General features: G+C 40.4%; 2 protein-coding genes across 4 annotated transcripts in view; one reads left to right on the top strand and one right to left on the bottom strand.

Annotated features, from left to right (window-relative positions):
* The first annotated feature begins 759 nt into the window (after positions 1-759).
* Positions 760-14,461, top strand: SDCBP (syndecan binding protein). Its single transcript, XM_048072393.2, has 9 exons — positions 760-913; positions 4,706-4,771; positions 6,279-6,357; positions 8,865-8,974; positions 9,297-9,455; positions 10,776-10,951; positions 12,217-12,388; positions 12,780-12,871; positions 13,743-14,461. The coding sequence occupies exons 2-9, from the start codon at positions 4,721-4,723 to the stop codon at positions 13,795-13,797; spliced, it is 894 nt and encodes a 297-aa protein (XP_047928350.2). The 5' UTR covers positions 760-913; positions 4,706-4,720; the 3' UTR covers positions 13,798-14,461.
* A 2,844-nt stretch (positions 14,462-17,305) lies between these two features.
* NSMAF (neutral sphingomyelinase activation associated factor) overlaps positions 17,306-24,303 on the bottom strand; it is a 37,956-nt gene continuing 30,958 nt past the window's right edge. For 2 of the 3 annotated variants that reach the window (XM_048072390.2, XM_066993015.1), the window contains 8 exons: positions 24,145-24,212; positions 22,363-22,430; positions 22,010-22,133; positions 21,193-21,276; positions 19,948-20,098; positions 19,376-19,478; positions 18,639-18,748; positions 17,306-17,673 (listed from right to left, as the gene is read on the bottom strand). In XM_048072390.2, coding sequence (XP_047928347.2) covers positions 17,579-17,673; positions 18,639-18,748; positions 19,376-19,478; positions 19,948-20,098; positions 21,193-21,276; positions 22,010-22,133; positions 22,363-22,430; positions 24,145-24,212 — 803 coding nt within the window. In that variant the 3' untranslated portion in view covers positions 17,306-17,578. Of the gene's footprint in view, positions 17,674-18,638; positions 18,749-19,375; positions 19,479-19,947; positions 20,099-21,192; positions 21,277-22,009; positions 22,134-22,362; positions 22,431-24,144; positions 24,213-24,303 lie in introns of those variants that run through there. The other variant, XM_066993014.1, reaches the window with a different exon arrangement.

Raw genomic sequence — 24,303 nt, forward strand, 5'->3', positions numbered from 1 at the left:
CTGGCTGAGGACCAGCCAGCAACTACAGGGCAGGAGAAAGGGACTGGAGGTGGGAACAGATCTCCCTTGGGGCTGGTGAGCTGTTAAACAACATTGTTGAATGCTCAAGTTTATTTAGTTTAAGGGAAGCTTTAGGGCACTCAGCATATTTAACTAACTGTATGGTGAACAAACTTCACCATCGGGCAGTCCAGTGAAGAAAGATTTTAAAGACTGAGAATTGACAGTAGCCAAGTTAATACTAGAAGCATGGCAAATGCGTAAGAATTATGATAATTAAGTATAAAAGCCGTATAAAATTTCTCTGTGTTGGGTGTTCTTTACGTGATGGTTTCTCTAGGGGAGTTTCTCCAGCCGAGCTGTGGGAAGCCCTGCGTTGGGCGGTGAGCCGCAGGCCAGGTGATGTGGTCACGGCAGGCTCTGCGACGTCAGGACTTACGAATGCATGACGAGGGAAGGGAAAACAAGACGAGATTAAAAATAAATAAATCAGTAACCGAAACGACGCAGCAGGAAGAATTTGATTTTAAAAAGGACAATGGATATAAAACGAAAACGAGCCTTTCCTCAAGGCAACCAAGCGATGAGAAGGCAGTAAGATGTGCAACACGCCGCGGGCAAGGCACCGCATGTAACGAGGGACAAGGGCAAAGCACCGATGGCCGGGACCCCTTCCCCGTGGGGGGCCGGGCCACCCCCAGCCCCGGGCTCCCCCCCTCCGGCCACCACCGCCGCCCGGCGGCCGGGGCCCGGCCCCTTCTCTCCGCCGCCGGAGCATGCGCGGGGCCGGGCCAGCTTCGCCGCCGCCCCCGCTCCCCTCATAGCGGCGCCGCCGGGAGCTGCCGGAGCCGCTGGTGCCGCCGCTCGTCCCTGCGCTGAGGGCCGCGACCGAGGGCAGCCGCCCGGGCCGGAGGTAGGGGGGGGGGGGGGGGGTCGGGGGTCTTCGCTCCTCTTTGTACTTGGGCACGGGGCGGCTTGTGGGGAGCGTAAGGGGGGAGGAAGAGGGGGAAGGGGCGCGGCGGTATCGGGGGAAGGAGGGAAGGAAGGGCTTCGCCCGCAGAGGCTGCGCGGCCGTCGCTCCGTGCCCGGCGCGGAGGAGCCGCCGAGCAGCCATTTCGTGGGGCCGCGGCGCGCCCGGTGCCGGGGGGCGGCCGGCTCCGTCCCTCCCTCCCTCCCTCCCGGGGCTGCCTCCCGCACCGGGCTCCGCTGGTCGCCGTGGAAGGAAAAGCGCGAATAAATAAAGTCTGTGTGCGCTGGCGTCCTCTCAGTGTTTTGGGATTGGGGGAGAGGGGGTTTGGGGTCTGTACTGCCTTCTTTTTAGGGTTTTAGGGCTTTTTAGGGCCTTCTTTTTAGGGCTGCATAATGTTGCAGAGCTGGTGTGGGTGTGTTGTGCCTTTTGGGGCGAGTGAGCCCTTCTTCAGGTCTGAAATGGAGGCAGCAGATTTCTGAGCAAAGTGCATAGCAAGAGCGAATGCTCAGAGGCCGATTAGATAGTATCAGAAAAAAAACACTTTTTTTTTTTTTCCTCTTTTATTGGAGGACACCTCTTGCAAAACAGTTCCTGTGTTCGTGCTGTCTCAGCTCGACCTTCGGGAGGTTTTGTCCTTTAAAGACAAAACTTCATCTCATGGCTTTCTAGCTGTTCGGGAAGCCAAAACCAATACCGTAGATGCTGGTTTTGTGGCCTGGTATAATCTCTCTACAGGTATAAAATGCTTTTATTCCTTCCCTTTTACCCCCTCCAAATACCGTCTGCTGCCACTTTCAGAGACAGCAGTTGCCACGGACAGGTCAGACTTCGGTTGGCTCTTAGCCTACATCCAGCTCTGTTGTTTCCGACCCAACCAATGTCGGGAAGCCCGTCATCTTCCAGTCGAACCACTGTGTGTAGTAAGAGCCAGCTCCTACATACAAAACTTCCTGCTGATAGCCCAAGATTGTCACGAGTGCTGCCTGTGTCTATGGTCTCTGCCCAGTGGTCAGGCACTTCCCTTGGTAAATAGGATCCTCTTGGTGAGACAACCTGCTGGCGGGGCTGGCAGCTGGGTTTCTGAGCTTGAGGGTACTCGGAAACTGGCACTTTCTCCTTTTGCTTTCATTTCTGCTTTCCTGGAAGCTTCAGGTTACTACTATGTGTGTCCTCCACAGGATGTAGGAGCCTGTAAACAATCAGGGCAAATAGTTCGGTGTCGGTGTAGACTGGGGAGTCGCCCACCTCCCTTCCTCTCCGCTTTGTGGTTACCACTCCCCAGATCCTGCAGAAAGCCATGGCTGTTCAAACTTCGTGTTCAAGTCTGTTTTTGTTGTGAGTCATGGACGGATTCTTCCTGAGATTACTGGCAGTCCCCGACAGTGACGATTGTTGCTAAACAGTCATATTTTAAACTAAATAGGGTATTTTGGGGCGTCTCACGTTACCTAATGAGTGGTTAGACGTGTACTTCGGTGTTACAACTGCCTGCGCGGAAATTGAAAAAGCTCCTTGCTGATGTAAAAGCAACAAAGCTGGTATGCAGAGAGACAGGCTCACTGAATGCAGTGACAGGGGTGACCGTTATTCTGGCTATTTATTGAAAAACCAGAAATAGTAACCAGTGAGATTTTAAGGAGGGAGCTGGCAGGGCAGCTCCTTGGTGGCCGTGACAGACGGTTGGATTTGGAAGCTTCCAGCTGGGGAAGGGAGGTGGCCTGGGCGGCGGTGCCAGAGCGGTGGGGTAAGCTGCTGGAGTGCTTTCTGAAGTGTTTGGGGAGCTAATATATGTTGAGTTTTGCTAGTACTCTTCTACAGAAAGCTCCACGTTCCTCATAATAAAGTAGAAGAAGTTTCAGATGACAGTCTGTGGCAAGTGTGACCAGAGATCGCAGGGCAGGATGAGAGTGGTCTGTGGAGGGAAACCAAAGCTGGTCCAGGTGGAAGCTTGCCCATGTGGACGTGGTCACTGGGACCAGAGACCCAGCAGACCCTGGGTGCGTTCTGCGCTACCGTGCAGATGTTGGAGCTCACGGTGGGCTTCTGCTCCCCTCGTTGCCCTGTGATGGGACCACTCTGTCCCGTGGGGTGCTGACTGCTGACTTCGAATGTGTGCTGCAGCTGAAATCACCATGACTGATGTAGCTTGGAAGGAGATGGCCAGCCTGATGCGTGTACATCTTTATTGGTATTAGCAGCAGAGTGCAGTGCCCAGGGACTGCGTACCCGAGCAAGGGTTTTGCTGGGCTTGGGTTTGCATTTGCTGTTACCGTTTTGGTTGAGCAAAAGCATTTAATTGCTTTCAGGCCAATGCTGCCTTAAAATAGAATTTTAAACTCACTTTAAATGTGTTTAATTTTTAAGGCTTCCAGGTCTTAGCTATGTTTGGTTTAGCTGCAGCAACTTGACAAAATTGTCAGTTGCACGTAATTACAAACGCGTGGCCAGTTATGTCAGGACAGTTCAGATCCCTGCCACATTTTGGGCTCTTTTGAAGTTTTAATTGCAGTCTGACATGATACTTGAGCTCCTGGGCACTCTGCTGAACAAGAAGAAAAGCTGTTAGTGACCTTGATGTAATGCAAGGAGACATCTATTGTGTTCCTGCAATGTCATGTTAGGCATCAGATTTTTTTTAATCAATTCAGCATCTGCATGTGAAGAAGCAGTAGCTCAAGGATTTATATAGTGGTCGCTTTTAGTCTGGAATTACAGTTAATTTGTTACGCAAATGAGGACCTCTAAAGTTTGGATGAGAAATTAATCCCCAAACCAGAAGCTTTTAGTAGTGCTGCCCAGTTAACTGTGTTCTCTGAGCCATATGTAACTTGAAAGACTTTGTCTTATGTTGTTGTCTTCTGCTTCTGTTCCTCTTCTACCCTTCCTCCTCTCAGTTAAAATGTTCATATAATTTGGGGTGAAATGTCTTATTACTCTCTTGAAAAGCTCTGTTGACCTTGGCGAGAACTTGAGCGAAGGATCTCTTGAAAACGGCATTTTCTACAGCCTCTGGTGCCCAGCTATAGCAGAGCTGAGTGTCTGTATGGTGCATTACAGGATCATGTGAAGTGTTTTTTATTACTTCCTGTTAATGGTGTCACAGGGCTTTCCCAACATCACATGAGAGGCAGGCTGAAGTCCCTGTGGATTTTGAAACTCGCCACTGACCGAATCTGGCTGGCTCAGGGTCTCTTGCTACAATTAATGTGGTACAAGTGGACATGGGAAGCCAGCTCTGTTGAGTGACTCCTTTATAGGAACATCAGAAGTTATCAGAGTGTTTAGATACTTCGGGGAGTAGTGTGAAAGCTTACGCAGTTGTATATAAATTACTGTTGTACTTGTGTGGAGAAATATGATTAGATTTTTCTTTCAGTCCTCCTCATTGTTGCATCATGGCCTCCTACGCGCTTTCTTTGTGATACTTACTGCGGAACGGTTTTCTCCGTGTAGGATTTCTCATAGCCGAGACCTAAACTTTGGCATCACTAAGTATAGTAAATAAAGCCTATTATACAAAGGCTATTATTGATAATAGATTAAATAGATAGCCTTAATGGAATTTGTCTTTAGTGCTGGGTATCTGTCATGCTGAGACTTGCAGGTCACAGCTGAAGTTATTTAATGCTTTGTCTGTCTTCTCTTTTTGTTTCTTAAGTTGTAATGCTAGGTAAATACCTGATGTCTAACCCTGTGTTGTTTGCTTTCCCTGTTCTGTGTCTTCCTGCAACCCAGTGAGACTGCATCAAAATGTCTCTCTATCCTTCCCTGGAAGATCTGAAGGTGGACAAAGTTATTCAGGTATGGTAGGCTTTCATGAAAATAGTGTTGGTGGCAATAATAGATGTGTTGGTATTTAGTACAGGGAAGGGGGCAGTTCTATTGAAGTTGTGATAAAATGTTTTACCATTGCACTTCTAAGGATCATTGGAGCCTTGAAGTCATAGGCTAGGATTGTAGTTGGGACTTCTTTGTTCCATCTGCCATGTCCCACGTGCTTCCTATGTGAAGATACAATTGGGTAACACTAAATTTACCCCCCAGACAAACCCACCCTGCCTGGAGCTACAGATCAACTGCTAGAGTTTGATCTAAATGCTAAGTGTGATCTCTTTACAACTTATCTTTTGTGACCACTGAATGAAGCAGTGAGGAAATGGAAGTAAGGTATCTCTGTGTTGAGTACTGAAAGAGAAAATCTGTGTCCACAGCAAATCAGTGAGTTTAAAATGGTTGCTGGTTTAAACGTAAACTTGTTGCACTAAATATTCTAACCTGTTCTTTCTGTCTAGCATTTGAGTTGGAGACACTTCTTCTAAATATGTTTGATAAATAATGAGTCACTCTTGCTCTGAAACTTCTCTCTAAACACAACTTCCTGAAGAGGACTATGGAATCTTCTATTTTTAAACATTATTTCCGTAAAAAACATTAAGTAATTCAATGGTCTTGTTGAATTAAGTGATTCATGTGTCCTGTACAGCATAGTTTTCATTGTGCTGAAACTTTTCCCCACCTTTAATCTCTATCTTAGAGATACTGGGATAGCTGTTCTGTCATACTTAGGTTACCATGCAGAGGCCTGTTATTTTGGCCTCATGTATTCATGATCAGTGAAAAATAAGTAGCTGAGATACTGTGAGAAGGAAGGGAATTGGCTTACTTTAATAATGTCTCTTCTATTTGCAAGTCAGTCAGCAATATAGAAACTAAACTTAGCGTTTTCACTGTAGGATAAGTTGTGCATTTGGGACCTCCTGTAGAAAACTCTTAGGAGGTCCATTTTTTTTCAGAAGGTGTTAAACTAGTACCACTGAATTGTGTGGAATGTGAATTGCAACCTGCAAGTGACTATGGCAGAACTCATGACTAATACCTGTAAGCAGTGAAAATGTAGAGCTACTGCCATTCAACTGAAAAAAAAATTAATTACAAAACACTCTGCAAAGGACCTTCTTTTATAATTTTAAGTTTTAAAGTTTGTCAGCCAAGTTTAATGTATCTTTCAGAGAGATCCTAGGCTCTTTAACTTGCTTAATAACAACTGGAACTGAGGTTGACGTCATTTGTGCAGCTATTGTGTTATTTGTGCAGCTATCTCAGAGGACAGTACAAGTTCCTGTTGACGTAACTTAATACAATATGCTGCAGTATTATCAAACTATTTGTTTCAAAGAAAACAGCTGACTTCAGAGCTTCAAGATAATGGTAACAATGTGTAAAATAATGCATAGTCTCCTGGCTGCATAGTAAAGATTTCATAATTCTTCTTTTCCAAGATAACATATACGAGTTTCCTTGCTCTTAGGCTCAGACTGCCTTTTCTTCAAATCCAGCTAATCCAGCAATCTTGTCTGAAGCTTCTGCTCCTATTCCCCAAGATGGAGGTAAGGTCATATACTGTGTGGTATCCTAACGTTTTGGAAAGCAGTTATGAAACTCTATAGTTAAAGTACAGTCAAATACGTATAAACATGCAGCTATTTGCTGAGGGTGAGGCCATGCCTTTTTGGAAATGCTTCCAAGTGCAAACAAAAAAAAGTGGCAAATACGAACTGTTTTTGTAGCTTTAAGAAGCCTTTTTTTTTTTTAAGTGAGCCTAACATAACAAGATCTGTTGCTGGTACTGTTTGATCACTCAATAATGCTTACCTCAAACACTTAAGTATGTACTTATCATGTGTTTGTAAGCTTCAGAGAGCAGCGTGAGTCTGAATGTCTTCCCCACCCCCAGCATATGAGCTTGCTGGGGAACAAACAAGCTCAAATCTCTGTCAATAGGGAAGTGGAACTTCAGTATTGTCATGCTAGCAACATAAAGCTTCCTGCAGATTTTAGGGTCAAATGTCTATTGGGAAATCCATCAGACCTAAAGTTGTATTGACTGATATCTCCTCCTGTTTACCTGATGCTCATATACATCCACAAATATGCATGGGTATGTTTGAATTCTGAGCTGTTAAGTTATGTTCGGTCTAAAGGACCTAAAATCGCTAACCAGCATGACCAGCTGCAGTGCTGGAATAGCCATCAAGAATGTTTGTGGATCAGATATTAAAGCATGGTGGGTGTACCTTTGTCTCCAGTTCTGCTCTTGGAGTTGGTGCATCTAAGATCACTTTAAGGATGGATTTTATACAGCTCACCTTAAATCCAGGAAGGATCTAAGTTCTTACCTGACCTAACCTCATTAGAGTAAGTTTGTTTCAGCAGTCCCTCTCCCTGGCAGCATTTTTTTTGACTGTCTGGAGTTTGAATTCTCCTGCAAATTCTGTGTCTACTGTAGTGCTGGCCAAATGACATTTTAACATCAGCTTGTCTGGAAATTGCTCAGGAGCTGCGTGTGGCTGAAGACTGCTTATCACTTAGATCACTTTTCCCTTGGGATATGTTATTAACAATCTATAGGACATGCCAAGCCCATGGGGGATCCCTGTCTTGGTAAAAGCAGGAGAATATACATCTGACAGCTCTTGGTGATGATTTCTGCTGTTTTGGAGACTCGTTTGAATGAGAATGTAATAACAATGTAGAATGAATCTTGTTGTCTTTTATGAAGAATGAAGGAGAAAAATCAAGTCACTGCAGAAGTCTTGGGAAGCTTTAATTGTGTGTAATCATAGGGGCTTGCAAGGCAAGCAGAAGACAGCCACAGAAGTACTCATTAGAGGCTTACTAATCTGTGTCAGTGAAACCAGTTTGGAAATAAGATTGGACAGTTCTCATATGAAACAGGATGCTCACGTGACAGCTGAAAGTATTAAGGGGCAAAAAAAGTTTCTCGGTGGGATTAGAATTCCTTGTAATGGCCTTTGAGTTCCTTCTTGGAAAAGTAGCTTTCAGTTTCTGGTCAAGTGTGGATTCTTATAATAGCTGTTCTTATACATATACCCATAAATGAACACTAAAAACGTCATCTGTGTGGATCAGGGAGCCTGCGTGCTTTCAGGGCTGCCCCTTGTATCACTTAGCTCTCTGAGCAGCCTTTTCTGTCTCCGCTGATTTGGTCAAAAGGGCGTGTGTTCTGGTAACTGCTTCTTGTTAAATAGCATCACTTAATTATCTGTGGAATGTCAAGAGCAGCATCAAGCTTCTTTCCAGAGTGGCTTGACTCAAGGTCCGACAAATCTGACTTTTCTCCCATTCCCAGCCACCTGCTCCTTCTCAGAGCGGAGGAATGTCCTGCTGGATATTTTAAGGTCCACTGTTCTTTTTCTGTTGGTATGAGGACTGTATCTAAAAAAGACTTCAATTTGAAGCTATGGGAAAATGACAGCTACTTTCTCATGAAGAATATTATAGTCATGTTTGCTCTGTGTGTGTTGCTTCTTTGTATAGGCTTCAGGGGTTTCTTCTTTTTTTTTTTAAGACTATCAGATACTACACATTCAGTAGCTGTTGGTTCCATGAATTCCTCTTGCACTGCACGCTCACTTCTGTCAATGCCATTCCCTCACATGCTGTTTTCTAATGTATCCCGTGTTCTCCAGCTAGCCTGATGTGGGGGTGGGAGGGAGAATAAGTAGTTCCCCACTAATTGCCCGTAAACTTTGGAGGAAAGAAGGGCTTGTCATCGTGGACTGGAGCACAACATTGGTTTTGGAACTCATCACCATATATCTAATGTTGCTTGTGCCATAAAAGAAAGGAATGAATGGAATTACTTAAAGAATGTGGAGAACTTTTAGTTATCTCAAAAGCACTGCTCCTGTAGTTGCTTTTCTCAGCTGGGCTAGAATAACAGTCCTGATTCAGGTGGATCTTCCACTGTAATTTTCAAGTTACGTACATTATGATACTGCAAGACTTGTTTAAGTTGTTGTATGTGTGATAGCAATATACTGTTCTGTTAAATGAACACACATTAACGGTTTTGTTTTTCTCGTTCATATAGGTTTATACCCCAGATTATACCCAGAACTTTCTCAGTACATGGGCCTGAGCCTCAATGAAGAAGAAGTGCAGAGAAACTTACCAGTGGCAGCAGCTGCTCAGCCACAAGGGGTAGGTATCAGTCAAGCATGCTTTGGAAACTGAAAGCATAAAGACTAAATGTATATCTACGATTCTAGATAGTAGACTTATTTATAGTATGTACCTCACCTAACCGGTAAATGATTTTTTTTAAGTAACAGAGCCTATTTTTCTACAGCTTTAAACTGAGCAGTATACTTCCAGTTTTGGGGGGGAGGAAGGGAAGAACTGGTGTCGTGACTTGCATTTTATTTTTGCTTCTTTTCTCTTTTTTTAATCACTTCATATAAACTGACATACAGGTATTTTAAAAAGTTGAAATTAAGTTGTCTGGCTATTTTGTCTTAATCAGCAACTGGTAACACGACCTTCTACTAATTACATGGTAGCTCCAGTGACTGGAAATGATATTGGAATTCGCAGAGCAGAAATTAAGCAAGGCATCCGTGAAGCAATTTTGTGTAAAGATCAAGATGGAAAAATAGGACTTCGCCTTAAGTCTGTTGACAACGTAAGTATACAAGTTTGTTTTTGCCTTTACAGATCCTGCTGATGGATTAAGATAGTAGTTGAATTAGTGTATGGTCATGGGACTTGCTTATCTGTTACTAGAATTTGAAAACCCTCTGTTAGATCTGAAACTAGGGCATAGACTAAGATCTGATTTTATAGCGGCAATTTATTTTCATATAACACCTGGAGAATACTTGTAGTATCTCTTCAGAGTATAAAATGACCTTGCAGAGCTGCTGTGAGTCTAGTTAGCAGTTTAAGTACTTCCCGGTGTTTCCACAAAGGTAGAGATAGAAGTCTTGAAGTTCTCAACAGTAGGCAGAGAAAAGTGTGTGGTGTAAAAATACCTCTCCTTTTATAAGCTCTTGCAATATGCTACTCATGAGAAAAGTTAGGATAGTGAGGGTTTTACCTACATACAAAGAGTAGTTTCAGAATCTCTTCTTAGCTGCCAAAAGATCCAGGAGGTTGTCTGCTCTAGAGCTTTCCTGTTTAGATATTTTCTGATTCTCAGTGTGAAAAATGACACTTCTTCATTGTCTGTCTGTTTTCTTGGGGGGGGGGGGGGGGGGGGTTTGGCCAGGTCATTTATTTACTCAAGGTTTCACATAGGATTAAAATGATTCTGTAGTTCTACCCCAGGAAATACTGGACTTTTCCTAGAAAGTAGTGTGAATTCCTCTCTGTTGCCTGCCCTCACCCCATGGGAGGGTTTATCTACCTTCTGTGTTGACCTCATTTATTTGGTTTTGGGGGTACTTTGACTGGTAATAGTTTCTGGTTTTTAACACTTTTTTTACTTGAGGTGCTAGCAGTCAGTAAAAAGTTGAAAACTAATGGGTTGAGAAAGCAGATTTTTCCTTCTATAGAGTTCTTAGTATTGCTGATCTATTTCTCGAGCTATATATAGACTGTCTTGCACGGGAATTCGTAGTCAAATACACAGGCAGACATGCAAATTTAGTACCAGTCTGTATGATCTAGTTTTTCAGATTTCTTGTTAAAACAACAGTATTTACTCCTTCAAGGAAGGTGTTACTGTGAAGCTTGTGTCTCTTAATTTCAAGAAATCTAAACAGAACAGACTTGCCTGTTTCCTAACTTTATTTTAATGTGAACGTCTGTCACTCTCTTAAAGACATCTATAAACTGACTGAAATTTCAAAAATGCATCTTAAGCACTTGTTGACTGTCTCTCCTTTTGTCCGTTTGCTTGGTATTACACAAAAACAGAAAACCAAAGGGCTGTGTATTCTGTGATTGGCTTTCACATTTAAGGAAGTACATCCTGTTTCTACCATGCCCCATTCTTTTGTAGGGTATATTTGTCCAGTTAGTCCAAGCAAACTCTCCAGCATCTCTAGCTGGTCTGCGGTTTGGGGACCAAGTTCTGCAGATCAATGGTGAAAACTGTGCAGGATGGAGTTCTGATAAAGCACACAAAGTTCTGAAGCAGGCTTCTGGAGAGAGGATTTCAATGATCATTCGGGACAGGTAAGGCTGGCTACAGATACAGACTGTTATCTATCTTGGAGGTGGATACTTTGTGAAGTTGGGTCTCCCTCACTTGAGAAGCATGGCAGGCATACAAAATGTGTTTGTCTGTATACTTTACTAATAAAGATCATTAGAAATGTTCCTTTTTATGAGGAATAGTCAAAATAATATTCAAAATGGTCACCAACTCAAAGTGCCATTGCACACCTCTTGCTTGGGCATGATGAGGCCTAACATCTTCAAGATAAACTAATGAGTGATAGCATAACTTAAATTCTGAGTTCAAGAGTTCTGTGCTTTTTCTGACACGACTTTTGCTTATACTTACTGAAGCTTCTACTTATTGAAATACCAATAAAGACAGTATCAAAATAGTCGCTGTACTAATGAGCTTAAATTTTTCACTTCCATTTTTATTTAACATGGTACTCTTTTTGTGAACTTCATTGCTTACATATGAGTTCATGCCAGGCTCACTAAAAGTATGCTTGATAAACCAGTATGTTTTTAATCAATATTGGATATTTATTGTATGTAGTAGTAATGGGACAGATGCAGCATGGTCTCTAGGCTGAGAAGACAGATGATGCATGATGTGACTAAGTACATGTCTTCAGAAACTTTTTCAATGTTCTTTTGTGTTTAAGAATCAAGTTTGACCCCAGTGGGGGGTGTATGACTTCTGTTGTATTAAATCAAAATACTGTGGTGGTAGATTCCCTACTGTCTACCACTTCTGCGCCCAACTTCTGCCCTCTTGCTGGATTTCTTAAGAAGTTAAGACAACTTAAAGGTTCGTTGTCTATAACACAGTGGAAAAGTTGTTGGAGAAGCCTTTAATCTCCAGAATCATGCAGTCACCTACAGTTGTCAAAATGGCCTGCAGTGTTTTAGCTACCTGCTAACATTTGTTAGGCAAAACTTAAGTTTGAGTGGCCATTTCTGTGGTTGGCTGTTGGGGGGTGGGTGGCTTATTAGTAATCCAGAGGGTGGAATACCTATAGAAAAGGGAAAACGTAAAAACTTTAAAAACAAATTTCCATATGGAATGTGACTTCAGCCTAGAAAGAAGAGATTAAAATAGCAAGTACTCCCAAAATGAAGTTAAACCCCTACCACTTTTCATTGTACTCTTTAGAGACTCATACATCAACTACATTAACTTTTTGCAAATCAAAGGTACTGAAATAGCGTGTGGTTCTCTCTGTGGTTTGGTAGACTGAAAATGTTCTTGCATTTTAAGATTCTTCTGTTTCTTACAGGCCTTTTGAACGAATTATTACGATGCACAAAGACAGCACAGGGCATGTTGGCTTCATATTCAAGAATGGAAAAATAACCTCAATAGTGAAAGACAGTTCTGCTGCGAGAAATGGACTTCTTACAGAGCATAACATCTGTGAAATCAATGGCCAGAACGTCATTGGATTGAAGGTACATTTCGAGGGTTCTGCTTCTCTGTGGTTTCCTTTCTATAGGCAAGGCAACTCATTCTCTTCCTCTCTACCTTTTATAGTTGGTTCTCAGTTTTTAAGTTATGTTTTGCCAACAGCAGAATAAGTTTCCCCTGCCAGCCTGTGTCAAATTACAGTAGGATGTCTGTATCCCTACTCCAGTGAGTTCCTGTAAGGGAACTGTAAGGGGTGACTCCGTAGGAAATTCATTAGCACTGCAGCTTAGTGATTTGCCCTGAAGGTTAAATACTGTAAGAAAGGAGTTGTGGGGCTGTTAAGCTGCATGAATGTGTCTAGATTAAGTTCCTGAACTGCTGCTTTATTGGTTATTTCAAGTGATGTTGCTCATATGATTTCTTGTTCAATAACAGGACCCCCAGATAGCAGACATCTTGGCAACAGCTGGAAACACAGTGACAATTACCATCATGCCTTCCAGTATTTATGAGTATATAATAAAGAGGTAGGTAACAATCAAATAAAGCAGCCATGGTGTTAATTATCTCAAAGCTGATAATTATTTTGCAGGTTAAATAAAATGCAATTAGGTCTTGCCATGAGAACAAACCTGATAGAAGGACTAGTTAAGGTGAAGTCTGAAAATGTACATAATCCAATGGTTTTAATCAGACTACTGTGATTTCGTTCTGTTTTTAAACTGTTGATAGGTTAGTGATGCTCCTTTGACTTTTATTCTCTTGAAAAGCCCTCTTCTAAACATAACTGGACTAAATTTGTATCTGAGCACTTTGAAGTACATGGATAATACAAGTCTTTGTTACCTTGCAACTAAAATGTTTCTAGTGCAGCTAGTTCTGGTGCTGTGAACATGATTCTTGGCAGGATATAGTTGGGTTTCTCTAATCCTTTGGCTGCACTAGCTTTCTACAGTTAAATCTCTCCTGGAAAAAAAGTCTTAAAGCTGCTAGGAATTAATTGTAACACGTTGAATGCTTAAAGTATAATTAAGTGTTCCTCCCCACCCCCACTGTACGCTCTTCCTACAAAATTGTTTCCAGAACAGCCATATTCCCTTCCCCTCCAGCCTTTTTCTTCCCTCCTGCTTGTGATACTGCTCTGCACAAATGTCTGCATCTTGAAAGATGTTTGTATCACGACCCAGCTGCTAACAAAATGTTGGGTATTGAGGCATCTCTTACTTACGCTGTTTAGTGCAGCTTTTCTATAGCAATGTATTTGTTAAAATGGTGGAGTGAGAGACCCTTTTTAAATTGAATTAAAGGGCTAGCAAGGACAAAGATACACTGAACAGAAGCTTTTAGCAGGCTTCCACATCTGTCTTAAAAAACTGAATGACTTTTCCTTTTCTATAGGATGGCAACTAGCATTATGAAAAGCCTGATGGATCACTCTATTCCTGAAGTCTAAACATGCATCATGTACATGTGTCTGTACGTACATATGATGAGAATTCCACTAAACTTGGGCTATTATACTCAGTGATTTCTTTCTTCTGCACATGAGCCTTTCTGGAGGCCAAGAGAAGATATGCTGCATCAAGCATTTGCATCTATAATGGCTGGGAATGTTACAGTTCAACATATCTTGTTTATTCACAAACTGTAGAACTTGTAGCCTTATATGCTTGACGAATGTGAAATTCCAATTGTGTTATGACTTTTTGTAGATCTCTTCCTTAGTTTACTACTCGTATAAGCCATTGCAACTAAAGGAACCAGATATCCCTTGCAAAATTGTGTTGTTACCTAGGGCAATGCTGTGCTTTGTATGTTTAAGAGAAACAAGTATTTTTACTGCTTTCTGTTTGCAAGCGTAGATATGAAATAGCCTATTTAGAAGTATGGCTAGTACTAGTTTATTTCTTGTTCTAGTAAATTCTGTTTACACAAGTATGCCAGCTAAGCTGAATATAGCTGAAGGCATCATTCAGTAAGTATATTAAATAAGGTAGTGTACAGATAATCAAATCTTTTTATTACTTGTTATACAAATTGTAACTGATACGCTTATCTCTCGCCTTAACCAAGTTCTTAAAGATTCAGAAGTAACCAAATAAATGACTGAAACTTTAGATGGTGTGTGCATCTTCTTAGGATGAGCTGAGACAGGTTTTTTCAAGGTCACTTTCAGCTGGCAAGAAAGACGAGGTAGGAAATAAAGTTTTAAATAGCTTTCTAACAAAGGTCCCAGGCATGTTCAACTCAGGTTTTTAAGTTAAGTGACCTGAAGTGAAATGCCAGGTGGTGAGCAGTTTCTTTTTTCATGTTCTATTCTAGCTTCTAGCTGTGAAGTTGTCTGTCTTACATGTTGCAATAGCCCAACGCAACTAATTTTAGTTTAGTATAGGTATTAATAGGTGTGGGAAATCAATTTAGATTTCCTTTTCTAAATGAACCAGGATCCAAAATTGGTTGGGGAAGATGGTACCTGACTTACGTGCTTGTCCATCTAACTGAAAAATATTTCAAAAGGTGAGTGCAAGTGCAATTAATAAAACAGGTCATAGCTGGACAAACAGTTCATAGCTTGACCCTGCAATAAGTATAGTCCCAGGTATGCTAATAAGGGATTGGCAGTGTACCTAGCTGTAGCTATTCCAGCTTGTAGGAAATGCACTGGGGGGGGTGGAGTTGGGAATGCACAGACATACTTTTCTTCCTGGGAACGCTGCCAAATTTAGCACTTCAAGTTCAGCCATTTCTGGCTTCTCCAATGGAGTTCTCTGTTACTGCGAGAGAAAACCAGTATCTTACTTCAGGTTGCAGTGGTGATCAAATTCTTCCTGGGAGCCACTTTAATTGGATTGTCTCTAAAAACTAGTGGGGCAAGCACTTACTGGCAGTAGCTGATGACTTCATGCAGCCTTGGTATGGCTCAGAAGCATGGGAGTTGAACCTGTGACCTGTAGCCAGTAACCTTAAGGAACTCTAGCACAGTAGCTTACTTAGCTATGAAACTGCTGTAGCCCAAAGAATGTATGGTCTCTATCTCTAACCAACTTCTCCTTAGGAGCAGACTGTTTAGCAGGGGACAATTCTATACCCCTTCAAACTTTAAAACCCCTTATTTAAGCAAACCTTTTCAAACCTGTAAACACCAGCTTGACCAGCTTTTCACTGACTAAATTCCTTCAATTCCCTACTGAGTGTAAGTGTTATGCTTATTTTATATTACATATATATAATTTAAACAGTTAAAAGTTAGAGGAACAAACACAGATGAGCAAAAAAAAAAAACCAACATGCTGCAGAGAAGGCCCTCTAGTGCAAAAGGAGCATGCCTGTCTGAAACTTGAATGAGACAACATGAAAAAAAGGTGTGTGAAAAGGGAAGGGTAGCTCTTTGTCATTTTTCAAGCCCATTATAGTTTAAACAAAAATTGTAGGCTAGTACCTTTTACTCAGTTCCTGCTAAAATGGAAAATGAATTGCAGTGCAAATGTTAAACTCACAGTGGTATTGTATGCAGAAAGCTTAACCCTGGGGGCCAGGGATGAAATACAGTAGGGTAGAGGTAAATGAACAATGACAGGCACAATTAAAACTTTTAACATGCTGCAAAATGCACCTGAGACCTCTCCAGGCACTTGTAGAATTTGATTTCCATGTTTCTTGACTATGTACAGCTCTGTGTGGGAAACACAGAAAAGGAAAAGCAAAGAAGCAGAGTAAACACCAACCATTCTCCTGCAAGATCGAGTCTGGTAACAGAACGTGCATGTGATATGGCTTAACTTTTTTGTTACGTGTGCCTTCACCACACAATAATTGATTACAAAGTTCAATTAATCCAAATGAGCACTGTAGATGAAATAAGTTTGCTTTAACTCTATGCCATTACAACACTGAGAAGAAGGTTTAAATCCCATCATAAAAAATGGCTAAATAAATAATGCCACTGACCATAAAACAATTATTTTACAATGCTAACTAAAGAAACAGTTGCCTCTTGACATAGCTGTTAAGTCTCAAAACCAAGGCATTCAGTCCTGAGACTCAAAGGGCTGACAGTGTAATTTAGAGGAATGTTTGTCCTGGAGACATTAGCAAAGCTTCTTAGTATGAGCCATAGAGAATACCAGAGAAATAATAATCATGGGTCACACTGATGAAAATCACAGCTGCAGGTGACTATTTCTTAAATATGCCACTTAAAGGCTATTACCTGAAGTCTTTACCCTCAGAATAGTTCCTTGCAGGGAAACATAGTCTTCAGTCCTACAGGGAAAATAAGCCCAATACAACACCACTTTGACCCTAGGTTAAGACAGAAAGGATCACATAAAGCCAGAAGTTGTAGCTCTGTTTGAAAGTTGTATTGAAATGCCATCCCAAAGCCTATTTGAGTTGAAAGAAGCATATAGAAACAGCACGTAGAAAAGGTGAAGATGAATAAGAAAAGGGTAGTAACAGAAGTGATAAAAGGCAGCAGTAATAAAACCCAATTATTAGGGAAGATTTATATCAACATATTATGTGTATGTATTACTTCTCTGCTAGGGGACCAGTTTTATACTTGCCTTCCTTTCAGGCTACTACAATAGGGTGGCTTTAGGTGTATCCTTCCCCCCATTTTCTTTTTAATAACAGGAAAAAACAATATAGAACTTGTTCTTATTCTTCTCTATGCCATTGCAGATAATGACAGTTGGAAACTAGACAGCACTAAACTGACCACTGCTCAGCCCAACAGCTGCCTTAGCAGTAAGTAAGTAAGTGTTGAAAGTAGTATTTTTGCATTTTACCCTTGTATGCATCTTCACTAGGAAGATGTTTCCTACACAAGGTACATACGTTATGTCATGAGACATAACACAGAGGTGCAAGCATCCTTAAAAGACTTGAGAATGCAAAAGAGTCTTCTTTTAAACCAGACAACATGCCATTGATACAGTCTATGTAAATCAAACAATGACTGCCAGTTAAGAGATCTTTAATTACAGAAAAATAGGTCTTTAATGTTATCTCATATCACTTTAGACAAGCATTTTCAATGATAGTCCATGAAAAATACATACACTGTGGAAGTTAAGAGCTCTCAGTGAAGTCACCATAATCTAGGAAGTTGTAGGTGAACAGAGCTTCCTATCTGGTCGAACTTCAGCAGCCATCATTGCACACAGTTAAGTTCCTTTAAAAGGTTTGGTTTAAAATAAAGAGTTCATTTAAATGTCTGGAGGGAAAGGCACTTAGTATTGCAGTTTCCAGAACATGATTTGTTTGTCTTCCCCTCCTGTAATAACACTGTTGCATTGTTCATTCATCCACATGGACGTTACACCACCTGGGGGGGGGAAAATAAAATACAAGTGGTACTCATGAGAATGGAACATATCTTTTAAAAATAGTTTAGCATCATCAATATATACTTAGTACATCAGTACATACTTAATGTCTATATACTATATACTTATATAGTGTGAATGTAATGCAAAGAAGATTAGGCTGCAAGGGAGCTGTTCTTATTCACAGTAGTAATCTCATGCTATACTGCCTCGGCTGATTTTTGGAATTGGAAGTGGAATGTAAGTTCCAGTGTACAATGCAGACAACACAGTGGCAAAAGGATTCATTGGGATAAGGGGAGAAGCGTCTCCAGAAAGAATTTTCCTACATCATCTAGACTTCTCATATTAAAAGTATGTAGCATCTTATAGCATGTGCCTAGAGGCCCACTTTTAAAGATTCTCTAGATGCAGCTTGATGTACTCTGGAACTTGAGCTGTAATAGACAAGTTTACAGAAGGGAAGTCTGACATAACTTCATGAAAGCAGCCTTAAAAGCAAACTGAATAAAACTGAGATAGTTATTCCTCCTTCATACATTTTGGTTTCTCATGTATTGAAGACTATGCACATACATGTAAGATATTTGTAAATCTCTAACCAAAACAAATTTCTTTAGCAAACTTAACTTAATTGTTGTTAGATTTACGGTCTGGACAGACTTTGATATAAGGTAGTCTATACTATATTTGTACTATGAAGTACAAGAAAATATATTTTTGATGCTATATGAATTAGAAAATCCCAACTTATCTGCCTCTCTTCAGTCTTGTAAAGAGCAGTACCATTCACTACTGTTACATTTCCTAGGAGGCTCATGTGTACCTCCTTCTGGTGTTCTGGTGCTTCAGGTAACATCAGGAACCACTCAAAAGCAGAGCAGATGACTCTCAAACTTGTCAATACCAACATGGACAGAAAATTGGAAACTTCAATTCGAGAACAAGAGTAGTTCAGGTATACCTGTATGTCCTCTGATTCTTTCAGTAACTTTTCCACCAAGAAGGTCCCAAATCAGTAATTCACCAGACTGACTTCCTGATAAGATGGTATTTCCATCCCATTTGAAACACCTGCAAAGTTAACTCTAATCAGTTCACTTTAAACTTTTGTGTAAAAAGAGCTGAACAATTCCAAACAAAGCCAAAAATAATTGAAAATTGAGGTATGGGACTGAAGGAAATTTACCATTTAAGAGTCTTTCTGGAAAGGTTATTCCACATCCGTTTTAAAAGGTCATGACCCAAACTTTCTTTTCTGACTGCCCTAGACCCAGCTTCTTTCCCTGCCAGAGGGATGAAGTGTATTCCCACAGCACAAGAGGACCCAGTCAGTTGTACACGTGTGTGGTACACCCAAGTGCTCCCATGAACCACCACTTTCACTTCCATCACTTCATGTTTCTGAAGTGCAAAGATGACTTTCAGGGTAATAACTGAAGAAGTTGGTGCTGAAAAAGCAGGAGTTATTTGCTTAGATACCTGTTTGTTTTCATTCCAGTTGGAAAGCTTGACTATAATGCACACAACTTACTAGAATGTCAGCCTTTGCACTTGAGTGAAAATTAAGTATTTGATTTAATTCAGTAAAACAATCTTCAATATTATTACCCTTTCCATTCTGCTATTGCCAACCATTAAGCACCTCCACAGTTAACTAAGCTGGCCATGCAGCTTCATAGTCTGTGTTCTCAGGATTACCTCTGTGGCTCATCAGCAGTTACAGAAGATATGAGCGTTCCAGTCTGCACATCAATCACTTTAAAACAACAGTCTTCTCCTGCACTGAGTAGATGTCTGCTGTCTGTGCAAAAGAGCAAACAAAACAAAAAACACAACAAAAAAGAGCATGTTTAAACATGCAGCTCTAGTTATCAAAGTAGTCTACAGTACAGCATGCTTGCTGTGACAGGCATGACCTGCTTATTTATACAAAGTTTACTGTAAATTGTCTTCAAGCATGCAATGATAAACATTAGTCTAGACCACTGGTTTACAGTCTAGTACGGCCTTGTGTAGACTTAATAAATTCTTTATAGTGGAGAATCAGAGAATCACAGAACGGTTTGGGTTGGAAGGGACCTTAAAGATCATCTAGTTCCTACCCCACTGCCATGTGCAGGGACACTTTCCACCATTCCCATTAGACTAGTAATTTCAATAACACTATTAGACTAGTAATTTCAATAACAAGAGTGTATTACATGAAATCAGGAATAAGATTCCCTTTGAAATTCCCAACAGTGCACATTAAAAACCAAAATCCAACATACCGGGACTAAAAGCAGCATCAAACACAGTCCCAGAATGATATGGCAACTGGTGCAACATTGTTGCTGTAGTAACATCCCAAATACTAATGGTACCCTCTTTGGTTCCAGATGCCAGTATAGTATTTGCAGCATTAAGGTCGATTGTATTTACCTAGGAAGTTAAACATCCCATGATTTTCCTGTTCTTTCATGTAAGCCATCTTGAGACAGGTTTTAAACATACACAAAAAAAATCTTAAGATGCCATTTTATTTACAAAAGCTTTTACATTTAATTCTGCAACATCCTTAATTAAGTACAATTATTACCTAGAAAAAGTGAAAAATAGGTCCCTTTGACGATATTTTAAAATACTTTTTCTTCACAGAGTAAGAAATGCAAATTGACATTTCAGACTCTTTGTACCCATACCCCCCACCTAAATGCATGACTTTACCCTAATGGGTAATATTCTCCTTTATTCCTAAAGAACTTCCTAGCCATCAGTTGTTTCCAATACTCTCGGGTACTGTTCTTAAATGTTATGAAAACTGTTTCAATACTTGTTTATCTTGTGCCCTGTTAAAAAAAAACTATCAAGTAGGCTTACAATACTTAAATATCCTTCTAGAGTGACTTCAGATGCTGTAAGTAAAAGCGCACATTACACATCATTTAGATTTAAGTGTCATTAGGTGCACAGAATGTGTTTATATAATTTACAGTGAAATTCAGTGATATATTTTATAGCATGGTGAACAATTCAGAACTCTGTTTTAGCTTGCCTTTGGAAAAGATACATTGAAAGGAAGCAGTAACTATGAAAATACTTAAAAACACATTTGTTTTCAAAAGCAAACAAAATCACCCCAAACTACTAAAAACAACCTCTCTCCCCCCACCCCCCTAATGAAAACTGTGCATACAAGCTGAGCAAGGCAAATTAAAATAATGAAAAAAAAAATAACCACAAAACAAAACTCTTCACACTGTTGCTTCAGTCCCCAGGGGTGGACCTTTCATCCAAGGAAGCAGGGAAAATTGGAGAGCAGTTCAGATTAAAACAAACAAAAATAAATAAATAAACAACAAAAAACCGTAGTAAACCAAACAACAACAACAACAACAAACACAAAACAAAACAAAAAACACCCAAAAGCTAAAACCTCACAGCTAAACAAAACAATCCCCTAAGACAATCCTTGTACTTTAACACATTATCTTGACTTTCGTTCTCAGATACTGTATCTCTATCTGCATACTTACACTAACATCATGTTCTAACTCTGCAAGGAGTTCAAAGTGGTGTTTTTTATTGCTCAAGGTCTCTCCAGGAACACAGTGCCACACCTGTAACACAGACATTTCAGTTTGCTCAAGACAGCATTAGTAAAACTCTGAATTAATTTCTCCATTACTGAATTCTCGTGCTAAGAGGGCTGCTTGTGTAACTGTGGGCCTTGTCTGTGTGGCACAATACAGCAACAACAAATTGAACCATAAATCATTTACACTAAGCAGAGCAACATATTAAACATGATCATTACAACTCCAAGTAGGTTACAGAAGCCTACCTAAGTGACTGTGTATCACTGCACTGAATGTATACTTATCAAAAACCATTGACAGAAGACTTTGGGAAATTTTTTCCTGTCTGTAACTTTTAATTTTAAATTATCTTTCAATCTAACTGTAGGCATGTTCTTTTGATTAGCAAGTTCCTGGTCCACTTGGCTGAAGAAATAAGCTACAGAACTATTAGACACTTTAGAAGCCTATTCCAGTCAGCAAACAATTGTCAGTCAAGGTCACAAAACATTCACATTCCTTCAACAAAAGCAGTTCACCCCCAAAAGAGCCAATTTATAGTAAATTAGAATGAATGAAGTTCCTTTAAAGTAACACTTCAGCTTTGAAACACAGCTGAGGTAAAGCTAATGAGCTTGTATTACAGTAAGATTATTTCTAGAATAAGTATTTATTCTACTACAACAGGTGCATCCACTCCAATGTATTTGTCTGGCTGCATAATGAAGTGTCAGCAATAAATAGTTATTGAAATATTAGAAATTTGTATACAAACCTTAACAGTGGAATCCCAAGACGCAGAATATAAACGCCCATCACGCCAACAAATCTTACTGACAGCATCATCATGTCCCATTAAGATGTCTTGACGTCTTCCAAATGCAATTGAATAAAAATATCTAGTAGGAAGGGGTTATAATAGCATTATGTCTTCAGAAAATTTAAACAGTTTTCTTTGAATTTATTAAAATAACTTTGCTTCTACAGTTTCTAACAGGAATCCATTGAAAAAAACATAGAAGTACAGATACTGCATGTTAACAGTGAACTTCTGTATCTATAACCATAAATATAATTACCAAGGTACTCAATGTAATTCAATAGAGTCACTAGGAAGTAAATACACACATATGATTGTCCCATGAAGAACTTATGACAGTGGTATCTCCTGGTAAGATTAGACAAGATGACAGGGCCTGTAGGGAAAAGGAAAAAGAAAACAATGTTGTATTTTTTACCCCGAGTCAAAGAGAAGTACATTAGCGTGCTTCTGGAGAACAAGAAGCATTGTAACTTCTTTCTTAAAAACATCATACAGGTGTTACATGAACATTACTTAAGTAAAACCTTGTAAGTTGGACACTGACCATCCTTCAAAGAAAGAACACTGAATGTCAGGTAAATAGAAAATTAAAGTTCAGAAACACATGTAGAACTGATGGATCTCCTTCTTCAAAATGCTGTTTTTCCAAGTACATTGGATGTGATTCCACACTCAGGAGAAACTGGGTCAGCTTTTCATCTTGCAAGCTACTGTCAATTCTAAATGCAAGAAGAAACCAAAAACCATAGGTTTCTTTTGATGCTTGTTCTCCAAGACAGCCACTTATCTGCTCAGCTCTTTTAAACAACAGATACCTAATTTCTATTATTCTCAGCAAGAAACATTCTTTACAGACAGGTGCTCAGTTACATTGCTATTAATGGAAGCAGAAGAAAAAAAAAAACACAAAACAAAATAAACAAACAAACAAAAAAAAACACAGCCCAGTGCTTCTACTAGTATCATCTAAAACATGAACAGTAAACTGTTCTAAAAAACAGGTAGGCAGCTAGAGTGTTAAAAGACTATTGCTTCTGGCCTTGCTGCAACAGATCTGCACTGAAACTACACAAGGGGTGGCGGAGAGAGAAGAGTACAAGAGTGTACATGGCCTCCTCATGAGAAATTAAGTTTTGGACTAGGATTCAGCAGAGCTCCCTTTCTATAGCATCAAGAAGTGGCATTTCTAAGTTTGCCTTGTTAAAGCATTAAGAATTCTTGTATATAATTTCACCTGCTAGTTTGTACCACAGAAGGCACCAACCAGGGTCTTGATCCTAAAATTTGTTTGGGGACCTGCTAGAGCATAATTATGGCTTCTATCTGGGCAACATATTTGGCTTTTCTCCCCCTCCATAGAGATGAGGGTACAGAGGGCTAATGCATGCTAGTATCTTGTCTTGACAAATTGCTCAGAACGTGACCGTAGAGAAGGAATCTCAATGACTCAGCTCTGGCCACAGTGCTCAAGCACAGAAAATCAAGTAGAAAATTCCTTTCCAACTTCTGGTTTAGAAGCATGGGAAAAATGTTCAGAGGCTGCTGAGATCGCTGCTCATGAAGAAAGGATACCTCGGGTTCACACAGCATGGATTCCACTTCCTGTCCTTGGCTTTCCTCTGCTGACTGACTCACGGACTCCAAACACTTTGGAGCAGTACGGCAATGGTGGGTATGAGAACACGGGCGGCATTTACGCTTTGTGAATCCGTTCTTATACTGAATGGCAGTTCAAGGTTGTTCAGGAAGTCAACCTCTGCTTATGCCAGAGTATCTTTGTCTACCACAATCCCTTCCCTGGACACCAGAGCAACTCAGAACAGCACTAACACAGATGTAAAGTGCAAGCCTTTAATGCACCCTTCCTGTGTTCACAGAATGTGCTCTCTCTCCCTGGAGGCCTGACAGGGAATCTCAATTCACTCTACTAAATTATTCACACACAGTAAAACTGAGGAGGCAGACAGGGGAAGGAAAAAAAAAAAAAAGGCAAAAAAAAAAAGCACTGAGGTATGCTAAGAAGTGTTTCTGTGAGTAGCTTTCAGAAGATTCTTAATGATGTCCTTTTAATTTTGACAGCAACTTACCATATTTGAAAAGGACACACTTCTTTGGAGTGTTTTTGAGTCTTTGGAAAACATCTTCAAAGTTGAATCTAAGGATAATGGACAAAACAGACAAAAGATAAAAAGGACTGTTTTATATTATAGAAGCTAATAATTTTGCTCCTGTTTGAATATTCAAGT

The sequence above is a fragment of the Anser cygnoides genome, chromosome 2 (assembly GCF_040182565.1).
Source record: "Anser cygnoides isolate HZ-2024a breed goose chromosome 2, Taihu_goose_T2T_genome, whole genome shotgun sequence".
Lineage (NCBI taxonomy): Eukaryota > Metazoa > Chordata > Aves > Anseriformes > Anatidae > Anser > Anser cygnoides.

Bases quoted from the DNA above. Each gene is read 5' to 3' on its own strand.
- SDCBP (XM_048072393.2), top strand. From the start codon at position 4,721: ATGTCTCTCTATCCTTCCCTGGAAGATCTGAAGGTGGACAAAGTTATT. The intron at 6,358-8,864 runs GTAAGGTCATAT...TCGTTCATATAG, and splicing joins TCCTATTCCCCAAGATGGAG to GTTTATACCCCAGATTATAC. The intron at 12,389-12,779 runs GTACATTTCGAG...GTTCAATAACAG, and splicing joins AGAACGTCATTGGATTGAAG to GACCCCCAGATAGCAGACAT.